This window comes from Coregonus lavaretus (genome assembly GCF_964263955.1).
Source record: "Coregonus lavaretus genome assembly, chromosome: 9".
Taxonomy (NCBI): domain Eukaryota; kingdom Metazoa; phylum Chordata; class Actinopteri; order Salmoniformes; family Salmonidae; genus Coregonus; species Coregonus lavaretus.
Window position 1 is genome coordinate 3234227 of NC_139996.1, and position 14684 is coordinate 3248910.

At 39.6% G+C, this 14684-nt stretch overlaps 2 protein-coding genes and 1 long non-coding RNA gene across 3 annotated transcripts in view; all 3 read right to left on the minus strand.

Annotated features, from left to right (window-relative positions):
• Positions 1-290: 290 nt before the first annotated feature.
• On the minus strand, positions 291-8109 carry LOC311134817 (intestinal mucin-like protein; the record flags this gene model as incomplete). The annotated part of the gene is made up of 10 exons (XM_084168598.1): positions 291-589; positions 774-894; positions 1935-1974; positions 2212-2340; positions 2644-2742; positions 2854-2976; positions 3169-3209; positions 4795-4912; positions 7914-7945; positions 8037-8109. 10 exons carry the CDS (start codon positions 8107-8109, stop codon positions 409-411), a joined length of 957 nt encoding a protein of 318 aa, XP_084024724.1. The 3' UTR covers positions 291-408.
• A 196-nt stretch (positions 8110-8305) lies between these two features.
• On the minus strand, positions 8306-9272 carry LOC311134952. Its single transcript, XR_014613728.1, has 3 exons — positions 9185-9272; positions 8639-8817; positions 8306-8367 (listed from the first exon to the last, which is right to left on the minus strand). It is a non-coding gene; the product is annotated as an uncharacterized lncRNA (long non-coding RNA).
• A 4485-nt stretch (positions 9273-13757) lies between these two features.
• LOC311134818 (mucin-5B-like) overlaps positions 13758-14684 on the minus strand; it is a gene marked incomplete at both ends in the record, with an annotated part of 29575 nt that continues 28648 nt past the window's right edge. The window contains one exon of the mRNA XM_084168599.1: positions 13758-14652. Within this exon, the coding sequence (XP_084024725.1) occupies positions 13758-14652 (895 nt within the window). The remainder of the gene's footprint in view (positions 14653-14684) is intronic.

Consider the following 14684-nt stretch of genomic DNA (forward strand, 5'->3'; position numbering starts at 1 on the left):
CCCCATCCTTCAGCTTTTTGCCAAAACAGTGGCGGGGCGCCTACTTTGTTATTGTTTGAGCCGCAGATTGCCCCTTTAATAGTAGCACTTATATAATGAATGTGTTCTTTATTAAATCATATCTGTACTTTTTACCTAGTCGCACATTGATGCACTAAACAATATGAAATCAAATGAGAAAGATAATGACTACATGCTTCTTAATCAGTTTAATACATTTGAGAAAAAGTTAGACAACATGAATCATTTATATGATAGTGTAGAGAGAAAGGACATACAGTTCATGAAAGTAGCCTATATGATAATGAGTCAGACCCTATTGGTTCCCTATAGATAAAGGTATTTAATATTCCATGCAGTTAATGTAAATAGGAAAATTGATAAGGCCATTTTAAAATACTTCTAGGCCTAATCTAAGTGGTTCTGCTTGTCACACTCAGTTTCATGGCAGCCGCACTTATCAATGTAAATGTAGGAATGCATTAACTTCTTCCCGTCAGAGCAGACCATCTCCACCTCCCTCTCACTGGTAGACATCTCTTGACAGCAGGAGCAGGAGTGCATCAAGGTGTTTTTCTCTGCAGAGTACCTAGCAAACAGGACATACAAACAACACTGTTAGAAACACTCCCAATTCATTCTGCAATAGGTCAACTCCCATTGAATTCTCACCCTTCAATCCAATTCCACCCGTACACATTTCTGCAAGACCCAAATGCATGTTGCGTTTGTTTCTGTGTGTGTGTGTGTGCTTATTTTGAGTTTCTACTCACATAGAAGACGTTCCACAGGATCCCCCGCAGGCTGCGATCTCCACGGGCACAGTAGATCTGCAGTCTGTCACCTCTAGGTAGGTGGTGGTGTTCTTCACATCACAGTGACTGATTGGAGTGCCTGGGGAGGGAGACAGAGTTAGGGAGGACATTTTAAAGAGGTGAGTTTCCCCCTTACTATGTAAAGTGCTTGGACTTTGAGCTACTTGAAAAAGTTGCCTGGTTTTAGCTATAACTGAACTCCTTGCCACGCCTTGTCATGCGTATTTGGCAATGAAACTGAGCACAAGGACCGGAATGTCCTCACAAAACAGGGTCTGGTTTTCTGGCTATGGAAATGGAACTACATCCAGTAGATTATTATATATTCCAGAACCATCAGACTCTCATCATATCTGCATTCAGTTTCATCTACAGTAACTCAACATTGATTTATTGTGTCATAAGAGGTTATGTTCACAAAAGGTTATGAACATAAGAGGTTATGTTCACAAGAGGTTATGTTCACAAGAGGTTATGTTCACAAGATGTTATGTTCACAAGAGGTTATGTTCACAAGAGATTATGTTCACAAGAGGTTATGTTCACAAGATGTTATGTTCACAAGATGTTATGTTCACAAGAGGTTATGTTCACAAGAGATTATGTTCACAAGAGGTTATGTTCACAAGAGGTTATGTTCACAAGAGGTTATGTTCACAAGAGGTTATGTTCACAAGAGGTTATGTTCACAAGATGTTATGTTCATAAGAGGTTATGTTCACAAGAGGTTATGAACATAAGAAGTTATGTTCACAAGAGGTTATGTTCACAAGAGGTTATGTTCACAAGAGATTATGTTCACAAGAGATTATGTTCACAAGAGGTTATGTTCACAAGAGGTTATGTTCAGAAGATGCTATGTTCATAAGAGGTTATGTTCACAAGAGGTTATGTTCACAAGAGGTTATGTTCACAAGAGATTATGTTCACAAGATGTTATGTTCACAAGATGTTATGTTCACAATATGTTATGTTCACAAGAGGTTATGTTCACAAGAGGTTATGTTCACAAGAGATTATGTTCACAAGAGATTATGTTTGACTACTAGATCTGATGTATGAACAAAAAAGACACAAATCATGAATATTTATAAATAAATCAGTTGTTTTGTTACTTACAGGATGTGCAACAGCCATTTGCATCAGTTTTCTCAGTTCCCTTTGATGTCAAAAAGAATAGTGTACAGTTAAATTTGGATATGACTAGTTACAGTCTATTGAGTTGGAGAACACAGTATAGATGTTATAATGGAAAACTATGATCATATATGAAATGTTACTAGGGTGTAAATTCAATATAACCTACAAGTTACTATCCTATGAAGCAAACAGCATATTTAGATATAGTTACTTTACTTTAAAGAAACAAATTCAACCAGTTTTCTCATCTACTTACAGGGACACAGTCTTCTGGACTGAACACTGGGCATTCCAATTTGGTTTTCACAACGATGAACTGGTCGTTTCTCTTTGTGCAGTAATACGTCACACAGCGGTCACTAGGGAGCGACCACAACTCCCCAAGCTGTCAGGTAGCAGGAAAGAAATGTTGGTAAGTTAATGCTGCACGTTATAAAAACTTAAATAAATAAGCATTGCTAAATAATTTATAAGCTTTTCAGAAATAAGTACTTAATGGTTTGAAAATGTAAACAAGCATTACAACTCTTAAGCATTTAGACCTATAACATTTATGATGCATTTATAAACATTTGTAAGCACTTATAATAAGTTCTCATTAGTGACGTCATTCGTCCATTTGTGATATCACAAAGATACCTGATATTAATAATAATCTAATTTGGGTGAATTATCTCATCAGTGTCACCTGAATGATGTGAGATGTGCCGTTTGGTAGAGCTACAACACAGTCCTTCTGGACACATGTTCCACAGCATTCCCCAGGTACGACTCCATACTCATAACCCTGGACGGGAATCAACAAGGTGGCATCATTAGCGGATGTCCTTCATGTCAAACTGTATAGCCTACCATGTAAAATGTTAAACCGAGTTGGCCATTATCCCGAGGACAGTACCGTTTGGCAGGTGGTGGAACAGTCGATTTGGACACACTCAACAACATATAGCTCGGAGACTGGATCCTTTTTAGGGCCACACTTGCACTCCTCACAGATGCCGCTGGGAACATTTTCACCAAGCTGGAGAGTGCAAGCAAGAGTTAGTATCATGTGCTGTAGCAAAACATTAAGCTTGGGTCCTCAGTGGCTCTCCAGACGACTTAAAGGGGCAATCTGTGATTGGTACATCAATATTTAGGTATATTTTATAAAAAAATTACAAATGTTTTATTGTAATACTGCTCTGATATCAAAAGAAGTGTTACTGCTCACCGTGAATTCAGTATTATTGTGGACACAGACAGGTTTGGGCACTGAAAGAACACACAATAAAAGGGTCAGACAGTTGTTGATACCTGCACCATGTTACCACTATACACAGATGTTACATTACAGCGCGTGACATGGTTCAATGACGTGGTCCAATGACATGGTCCAATGATATGGTTCAATGACATGGTCCAATGACATGGTCCAATGAGATGGTCCAATGAGATGGTCCAATGAGATGGTCCAATGAGATGGTCCAATGACATGGTCCAATGAGATGGTCCAATGAGATGGTCCAATGAGATGGTTCAATGAGATGGTCCAATGAGATGGTCCAATGACATGGTCCAATGAGATGGTCCAATGACATGGTCCAATGAGATGGTCCAATGTGCCAGTAAATCAGCACAATCTACTTTTTGGGTTTTTTAAATTGCCGCCATCATGGAGCTAGAATTGTGATCATGTGTACTGTGCTAATGCTGATACAAAAACAGAGTAACGGAGAGCACTGTACAATACGACGAACTTAGCAAACAAGGCATTTGTGGTAAGTACATGGAGGCACCGTTTTTATGCACGTCAGCTATTAACCTTTCGGTCCCTCTTCAAATGACGTGCAGCTTACAGTATAAAGGCTTTATAAACACTACATCAATGTGTTACAAATCTTCTATGACCGTATGTCATGCTCTATAAAGGGTTCATAAACGTGGCATAACTGTATGACATAACCACCAATGTCAAATGTGACAAAGATGTGCTTTATATAGGGTGGCATTAGCACCGCTTAATAAAGGCTTTATAAATAATTAAATTGAGGCTTCACTAAGTATTTATTACACAGTCATCCATCTTGGTAGAGTATTGCAACACCAGGATAATGGGTTCGATTCCCGGGACCACCCATACGTAAAAATTTACTCATGCTTTGGATAAAAGCATATGCAAAATGATATATATTATATTTCACTACAACATTTCTAGGATAGCCCAACCTATTTCCCTCTTGGGGTGCACAGTCAATATTGGACCTGACCTCAACTTCTCCCAGAATGCTGTGCTGCAGGATGAGACACTCTAAAGTGTGGTCATGACAGCAGAACACATTGGTGAGGCCTTTCAAAATCTACTGTATTGTAATTCTAATATTGTAATGTTTAAATGTTTTGCTTATTTCTGGGGGGTTTTCTCAAAATTTCAGTTTTCTTGGTTTTGTTTTTCCAGTTTTTTGGGGATTTCCCCCAGTTTTCTCTGGTTTACCCCAGTTTTCTCTGGTTTACCCCAGTTTTTTTCCACACTTTTAATGCTTAAACCACAACAGGGCATGACTTTTGAGGTGTGGTGTATTTGGCCTTTAATTCAGTGACCCTGGCCTGCACTGTCTGGTTAGAGGGGTTTCTGTGGTGTAGTAAGCCACATGTGATGTGATTCAGCCGCCAGTGGAATGGGGTGGAGTAAAAGGGCAGCATATGTCATATGCCAAACATTTAGCACCAACAGACCTGTACCCAGGTTACCTGGTAGTACGTTAAGGTGGCTCTACCTAGTCTAAACTGAAATACTGTCTCTACTCACCACATGTATTTATTTGACAGCAGTTCTCTGTCTTGTTGACCAACACCTCACCGTACTTCTTACAGGTAACAACTTCTTGGTGCTGACATTTCACTGGTTCACACCGGACACTCAGTGTGTCAGCATTACACTCGCACTTCTGGCAGTTACTGTTCCAAGTCTCACCAAACTGTGTTGGGACAAAACAAAACATTGTTAGCAGAGACTTCAAAGTTATTAAGACGAGGACTGGCCACCCCTCAGAGCCTGGCTCCTCTCTTGGTTTTTTCCCCAGGTTCCTGCCTTCTAGGGAGTTTTGCCTCGCCACTGTGCTCCTGTCTCTGCATTGCTTACTGCTTGGGTATCTGTAAAGCCACTGTGCTCCTGTCTCTGCATTGCTTACTGCTTGGGTATCTGTAAAGCCACTGTGCTCCTGTCTCTGCATTGCTTACTGCTTGGGTATCTGTAAAGCCACTGTGCTCCTGTCTCTGCATTGCTTACTGCTTGGGTATCTGTAAAGCCACTGTGCTCCTGTCTCTGCATTGCTTACTGCTTGGGTATCTGTAAGGCCACTGTGCTCCTGTCTCTGCATTGCTTACTGCTTGGGTATCTGTAAAGCCACTGTGCTCCTGTCTCTGCATTGCTTACTGCTTGGGTATCTGTAAAGCCACTGTGCTCCTGTCTTTTCATTGCTTACTGCTTGGGTATCTGTAAAGCCACTGTGCTCCTGTCTCTGCATTGCTTACTGCTTGGGTATCTGTAAAGCCACTGTGCTCCTGTCTCTGCATTGCTTACTGCTTGGGTATCTGTAAAGCCACTGTGCTCCTGTCTCTGCATTGCTTACTGCTTGGGTATCTGTAAAGCCACTGTGCTCCTGCCTCTGCATTGCTTACTGCTTGGGTATCTGTAAAGCCACTGTGCTCCTGTCTCTGCATTGCTTACTGCTTGGGTATCTGTAAAGCCACTGTGCTCCTGTCTCTGCATTGCTTACTGCTTGGGTATCTGTAAAGCCAATGTGCTCCTGTCTCTGCATTGCTTACTGCTTGGGTATCTGTAAAGCCACTGTGCTCCTGTCTCTGCATTGCTTACTGCTTGGGTATCTGTAAAGCCACTGTGCTCCTGTCTCTGCATTGCTTACTGCTTGGGTATCTGTAAAGCCACTGTGCTCCTGTCTCTGCATTGCTTACTGCTTGGGTATCTGTAAAGCCACTGTGCTCCTGTCCCTGCATTGCTTACTGCTTGGGTATCTGTAAAGCCACTGTGCTCCTGTCTCTGCATTGCTTACTGCTTGGGTATCTGTAAAGCCACTGTGCTCCTGTCTCTGCATTGCTTACTGCTTGGGTATCTGTAAAGCCACTGTGCTCCTGTCTCTGCATTGCTTACTGCTTGGGTATCTGTAAAGCCACTGTGCTCCTGTCTCTGCATTGCTTACTGCTTGGGTATCTGTAAGGCCACTGTGCTCCTGTCTCTGCATTGCTTACTGCTTGGGTATCTGTAAAGCCACTGTGCTCCTGTCTCTGCATTGCTTACTGCTTGGGTATCTGTAAAGCCACTGTGCTCCTGTCTTTTCATTGCTTACTGCTTGGGTATCTGTAAAGCCACTGTGCTCCTGTCTCTGCATTGCTTACTGCTTGGGTATCTGTAAAGCCACTGTGCTCCTGTCTCTGCATTGCTTACTGCTTGGGTATCTGTAAAGCCACTGTGCTCCTGTCTCTGCATTGCTTACTGCTTGGGTATCTGTAAAGCCACTGTGCTCCTGCCTCTGCATTGCTTACTGCTTGGGTATCTGTAAAGCCACTGTGCTCCTGTCTCTGCATTGCTTACTGCTTGGGTATCTGTAAAGCCACTGTGCTCCTGTCTCTGCATTGCTTACTGCTTGGGTATCTGTAAAGCCAATGTGCTCCTGTCTCTGCATTGCTTACTGCTTGGGTATCTGTAAAGCCACTGTGCTCCTGTCTCTGCATTGCTTACTGCTTGGGTATCTGTAAAGCCACTGTGCTCCTGTCTCTGCATTGCTTACTGCTTGGGTATCTGTAAAGCCACTGTGCTCCTGTCTCTGCATTGCTTACTGCTTGGGTATCTGTAAAGCCACTGTGCTCCTGTCCCTGCATTGCTTACTGCTTGGGTATCTGTAAAGCCACTGTGCTCCTGTCTCTGCATTGCTTACTGCTTGGGTATCTGTAAAGCCACTGTGCTCCTGTCTCTGCATTGCTTACTGCTTGGGTATCTGTAAAGCCACTGTGCTCCTGTCTCTGCATCGCTTACTGCTTGGGTATCTGTAAAGCCACTGTGCTCCTGTCTCTGCATCGCTTACTGCTTGGGTATCTGTAAAGCCACTGTGCTCCTGTCTCTGCATCGCTTACTGCTTGGGTATCTGTAAAGCCACTGTGCTCCTGCCTCTGCATCGCTTACTGCTTGGGTATCTGTAAAGCCACTGTGCTCCTGCCTCTGCATCGCTTACTGCTTGGGTATCTGTAAAGCCACTGTGCTCCTGTCTCTGCATCGCTTACTGCTTGGGTATCTGTAAAGCCACTGTGCTCCTGTCTCTGCATCGCTTACTGCTTGGGTATCTGTAAAGCCACTGTGCTCCTGTCTCTGCATCGCTTACTGCTTGGGTATCTGTAAAGCCACTGTGCTCCTGTCTCTGCATCGCTTACTGCTTGGGTATCTGTAAAGCCACTGTGCTCCTGTCTCTGCATTGCTTACTGCTTGGGTATCTGTAAAGCCACTGTGCTCCTGCCTCTGCATTGCTTACTGCTTGGGTATCTGTAAAGCCACTGTGCTCCTGTCTCTGCATTGCTTACTGCTTGGGTATCTGTAAAGCCACTGTGCTCCTGTCTCTGCATTGCTTACTGCTTGGGTATCTGTAAAGCCACTGTGCTCCTGTCTCTGCATTGCTTACTGCTTGGGTATCTGTAAAGCCCTTTGTGACTACTGCTGATGATAAAAGGGCTTTATCAAATACATTTGATTGATTGATAATAACAATAGGGCTTCCAGCCCCTTCAGGGCTTGGACCACTAACAAGCCCCAATGAAACTAGTAAACTGAAGAAAATAAGAAATGGGGTTCTATACAGAACCTTTTTGAGGGCCGTAATGTGAAGCGAGCCGTTGAACCATTTTCGGTTGTATATACTGTCGCACCATTTCTTCTGATGTACACCACAGTGAATCGATCTACATTCTTACCTGTTTGGGATTCCCATCAGGTCCAGTGCATCCTTGAAGGGAAAAGAAGATTTCAAGTCATACATGGTGGTACTTTGAGACACAATTAAACAATGTATTCCTCAAACGGTGACACATCCTTACCACAGTCACGAACACAGGTGTCAGATAGCGTGTTGAACAAGATGGTACCCTCAGGGCAGAAGCAGCCCTCCATGAATGTGTCACATACAATGTCAAGGCTGTTTTGTTCTCCCTCACATGAATGCACATATTTGTCATTGTATCTATAATAAGTAAAAACAATGCGTTACAGACTAGGGAGAAAAACGGAATGGAAACTTTTAAGAATGCATGTACATTAGGTAGTGGTGTAAAATAATGAGATGGGAATGAGATGGATACCTTGAATTGCATGTTGGCTGGATAGTAGGGCCACATGCCTTAAACACTTTGGTTTTAGGGCAGATCAGTTCTGTAATATGGTCAAGATGGAATGAAAGACAAAACAGTAAGTAAACAGTTTGTAAATGCAGGTTGTCAAAATACAATTCATTATGATAAATCATACAATTATTATAATTATTTAAAATCTTATTAACATCTTGTCTGCATCCCAAATGGGATCCTATTCCCTACATAGATCGCTACTTTTGGCAAGAGCCTGGTCTAAAGTAGTGCACTATGTAGGGAATACAATGCCATTTGGGACGCAGTCCTTATTTTATATGAAATTCCCTCCCTACCACATTTTCCATTAGTTGAGTTCCTCCAGTTGATACAGACTCCAGCTCCTGCACACATCACAGCGTAGGTTTCCAGGCTGGAGCAGCCGATTGTGATATTTGGCATGTGGCAGACATCGAACTTACAGGCCTCGAAGAAGGGTCGTGGTGGGATAACGTCATGGCATTGTTCAAAGACCCTTCCAGAATAAAGAACCCATTTAAGTTATTATATAGGCCTAACCCAAATGGGGCATATAACATGTCACGACAGATCACTTTGAAATATTTGATTACTGTATGCCTTACAGGCTAAATTATTAGTGAAGCATCTATGTAGTGTTTATGAAGACTTCATGAATGCTCTATAAAACTTTGATATGGCATAAAAAGTCTGTAAGATAAGTTTCATTATGAGTTTGGTTATACTTTATGGAACAACAACCCATTACTGGAAAGTTTACAGACTTTTATGTATACAGTGTCAAAACTAGCAACCTCAATCAGATTCACATGTCTTTGTAATATCGCTGGCTCAGTGTGTTATTAGAAGGTCACATGTCTTACGGGCTAAGTATGATGTCACAGATTGCTGTCTTTCCTGACGGGCAGGTTGGAGGCGTAGGGGTAGGTGTGCTAGGTGGCATCGGTTTGGTAGGTAAGATATGTTTGGTTGATTGGGTAGTTGTGGTAGATGGGGTAGGGGATTTCGGTTTACAGTAGGTTTTGTTATCATCAGGAATCTGCCATTGATGAGCCATCCCAGGACATGATGGATCAATCTGTCCATTCGGTAATCTGCAATCGTTCTTCCTGATATTGTCACAGGTGCCTTTAAAAAGGTCAAATAAATATGGGAATGAGAAAGAAACAAAGGTTCTTTGATGTTAGAAACAGCCGCTCATAACTTTAAGCATACCTACACAGTATATTTTAATTGGTTACGCTATCATTGCAACTGTACAGTGAACTTTTTTAATGCCATGGAAACACAATAACATGCAACAAAATAACATCAAATCATCGCCAATAAGGTTCAGTTTACTCACAGAGTACTACAAGCTGTTCTTCTGATTTATACTACAAGTGTATTTTGTCTACATCATGTCAGCATCCCCAATGGGACCCTATCCCCTGGTTGAAAGGAGTGCATTGGGGAACAGTGGGCCATTTGGGATACAGACAAAGCCTACATACTTACCACACTGTCCCTCTGTGTTGTTGTGGAAAAGGGAGTTTGGCAGGGTTACACTGTACATAAGGGATTTAAACATCACTTGTGCTTTAATGGCAGGGATAGTCAACAGTAACTCCATCCCAGTGCTGGTGATCATGAGGTCTTCATTAGAAAAGGTCGGGAAGATCTGATTTCCGTTGATGTACACCTTGTGAATGAGAAGGAAAAACATAACATAATTAATGACAAAAGAGAACAGAATAACGTTACAACACAGTCGATAAGATATGAATGGTTTCCAGAACTAAATGAACTCACAATAAGAGGTGGTATTCTGTCAATTCATTTAATCTTTTGTCAATAAAATGAAATTCTTTGAAATGTCCTGGGAATGTTTCGGTTACCTTGATGATGGTTTTTGAGTTAACGTGATGGCATCATCAAAGTGCTTAACCATTATGTAATGTTACTAAATTACTATTACTAACTACTCTAGTGTAGTACTAAAAATTATATTTGTGGTAGTCGGCAGGATCAGATATGCCTATTAATCAATACCTCCACGTTACAAAAAGTAAATAATACATTTCAAAATATGAAGCTAGATTATTTTCATTCTTAAAGTGGTATGAGAATATCTATCTCAAAGAATATCTATATCATAGAATATCTATATCAATGAATGTCTATATCAAAGTGCACTTTTAAAAAGTGTATAAGTGTTTTATAATTACCACATTTTTTGTCGTGGTTGATCTCTTCGGAGTAAGAACGATTATATAGGACTTGTAATGGACAATCAGAGACTGAGGGCAGGTCACGTGTCCAGACGGATCGCAGTTGTAGTTGTCGATGATGACACTGAAGTTATGTCGAGGAACTATTTCTTTAATCAAAACGTAGGTGCAGTTTTCCTGGAAACTGTAATATTGCCCATCAAATGTGACGTAATGAGGGTCTCCCCATCCATAGCATATACCTGAGAGATGAAACAGAGAAACGGTACCAAATAGATAGATCACTCATCAATACAAGAGTTTAAAATCCTACTCCAGTCTCCTTTTCACCTCATTTAACACCTGATTTACTGAACACAACAGGTGGTCTAGGTATCCTCATGACATGGCACAAGCAAGAGGGGAGGCTGAAAACATCACAATGTCACCATCAGATCAGACCAGAGGTGCAACTTTCACTGGGGACGTTCTGATATTGCATTTTTGTACCCTCCAGTTTTTTCATTGGAATGTGATACAAAACAAGGCAACAGTATGTTTTAGGACCATGCGGACGCCTCCGAGCGGTCGGGTAGGATGTTTGGAGAATTTATCTGACTGGATAATAAAAGTATTAACTATTATAATTAATATTATTATTATTATTACTGTTATTATTATTATTATTATCACTATTATTATCATTAATATTATTGTTATCATTATTATTACTATTAATATTATTATTATTATTGTTACTATTATTATTATCATTATTATTACTATTATTATTGTCACTATTATTATTATAATTGTTATTATTATTGTCACTAGTATTATTATTATCATTACTATTGTCATGATTATTACTATTATTGTTATTGTCACTATTATTACTATTATTATTACTGTTAGTATTATTATTATTATGATTGTTATTATTATTATTATTATCACTATTATTACTATTATTATTATTATTGTTATTATTATTAGCATTATTAATACTATTATTAGCATTATTATTAGCATTATTATTACTATTACTATTATTATTATTATTGTTATTATTATTGTCACAATTATTATTACTGTTATTATTATCATTGTTACTATTATTATCATTACTATTATCATGATTATTACTATTATTATTATTGTCACTATTATTACTATTATTATTACTGATATTTTGATTATGATTATGATTATTATTATTATTATTATTATTATTATTATCATTATTATTGCTATCAATATTATTATTATTATTATTACTATTATTATTATTGTCACTATTATTATTACTATTATTATCATTACTATTAACATTATTATTACTATTATTATTATTATTGTTATTATTATTGTCACTAGTATTATTATTATCATTACTATTATCATGATTATTACTATTATTATTATTGTCGCTATTATTACTATTATTATTACTGATATTTTGATTATGATTACGATTATGATTATTATTATGATTATTATTATTATTATTATTATTATTATTACTATCAATATTATTATTATTGTTTTTATTATTGTTACTATTATTATTATTATCATTATTATTACTATTATTATTATTGTCACTTTTATTATAACTATTACTATCATTACTATTAACATTATTATTACTATTATTATTGTTATTATTATTGTCACTAGTATTATTATTATCATTACTATTATCATGATTATTACTATTATTATTATTGTCACTATTATTACTATTATTGTTACTGATATTTCGATTATGATTATGATTATTATTATTTTTATGTCCCCCCCACTTAAAAAACCAACGTTGCGTCCCTGGATCAGACCAACTCCTTGAATTTTACAGTTGTGTCTAAAAAACACTATTTTGTTCAAAACACATTGTATTTGTTTACCCTTTAGTGTGTGTACTTTACTGTATTAATACTTGGGATATCGCTTTTCAACAGGAAAGTTCAAAAATCACTGCCGGACGTCTTTAAAACAAGTAAACTTGGATTATGAAGTATTTGTAGAAGGAGATAAGATAATTAAAAATCATTATGTTTTGAACTTACATTGACATTCGTAGCGATAGCAGCAACCTGATTCGTCATAGACTTTCACTGGTGGAAATCCATTTTCACACACAGGCTGTTGCACAGACTCACAGGCCACATACGTTGTGGTAATTACACCCATGTTGCACGTTTGAGTAGTGCAGTTGCCTGTTTTCCAAGTTTCACCATCCTAAAGTCGAAAATGTATGTTTTAGTCCTGAAAGGAAACACACTACGTACTACACAACACTATGAACTGGGAAACACACTACGTACTACACAACACTATGAACTGGGAAACACACTACGTACTACACAACACTATGAACTGGGAAACACACTACGTACTACACAACACTATGAACTGGGAAACACACTACGTACTACACAACACTATGAACTGGGAAACACACTACGTACTACACAACACTATGAACTGGGAAACACACTACGTACTACACAACACTATGAACTGGGAAACACACTACGTACTACACAACACTATGAACTGGGAAACACACTACGTACTACACAACACTATGAACTGGGAAACACACTACGTACTACACAACACTATGAACTGGGAAACACACTACGTACTACACAACACTATGAACTGGGAAACACACTACGTACTACACAACACTATGAACTGGGAAACACACTACGTACTACACAACACTATGAACTGGGAAACACACTACGTACTACACAACACTATGAACTGGGAAACACACTACGTACTACACAACACTATGAACTGGGAAACACACTACGTACTACACAACACTATGAACTGAGAAACACAATTATTCTGTTGAAACTTTATTTCATTACCTTTCTTGGTGGATTGACATATTCACAGCCTATGGAAGGTGTAGTCGGGGACAATCTAGATGTTGTAGAACGTGTAGCTTCTGTTGTTGTTGAGACAGTGCTGACTGTAGTTGAGACAGTGCTGACTGTAGTTGAGACAGTGCTGACTGTAGTTGGGGTCGGAGATGGACATGGTCTGGCTTGTTTCTCAACAATACAACTTGAGTTACAGTAAGAGGTGAAGCACCAGCCTGCCCCGTCCGTCTCATTGTATATCAAGGAACCTAAACAAAAACATATTATTAGTAACAAATAGATATTAAATGAAGTGTATGAATGCATTATGTAGTCAGATTTGATCATTTTAATGAAGAAAGCTATCACTTACCAGCAGGGAAATATTGTTTTTTATATGTGCAAAAACATAATGTGGTAGGAGTTGGGGTAGTGGTAGGAGTTGGGGTTGGGGTAGTGGTAGGAGTTGGGGTAGTGGTAGGAGTTGGGGTTGGGGTAGTGGTAGGGGTTGTTGTTGGGGTAGTGGTAGTTGTTGTTGTTGGGGTAGTGGTAGGGGTTGTTGTTGGGGTAGTGGTAGAAGTTGTTGTTGGGGTAGTGGTAGGAGTTGTTGTTGGGGTAGTGGTAGGGGTTGTTGTTGGGGTAGTGGTAGAAGTTGTTGTTGGGGTAGTGGTAGGAGTTGTTGTTGGGGTAGTGGTAGGGGTTGTGGTTTGGATAGTGGTAGGGGTTGTGGTTGGGGTAGTGGTAGGAGTTGTTGTTGGGGTAGTGGTAGTAATAGTTGTTGTTGTTGGTGTTGTGGTAGGGGTTGTTGTGGGTGTTGTTGTGGTAGGGGCTTTGGTGGTGGCTGTTGTCGTTTCCTCAGAGGTAGTCGTAGATGGGGTTGTTGTTGTGGTTGTTGTTGGGGTAGTGGTAGGGGTTGTTGTGGGTGTTGTTGTGGTAGGGGCTTTGGTGGTGGCTGTTGTCGTTTCCTCAGAGGTAGTCGTAGATGGGGTTGTTGTTGTGGTTGTTGTTGGGGTAGTGGTAGGAGTTGTTGTTGTTGTTGTTGTGGTAGGGGCTTTGGTGGTGGCTGTTGTCGTTTCCTCAGAGGTAGTCGTAGATGGCGTTGTTGTTGTGGTAGTAGTTGGGGTAGTGGTAGGAGTTGTTGTTGTTGTTGTGGTAGGGGCTTTGGTGGTGGCTGTTGTCGTTTCCTCAGAGGTATTCGTAGATGGGGTTGTTGTTGTGGTTGTTGTTGGGGTAGTGGTAGTAATTTCCTCTGTTGTTTCTCTTGTTGTGGAATATGTTGTTGACTTAGTTGT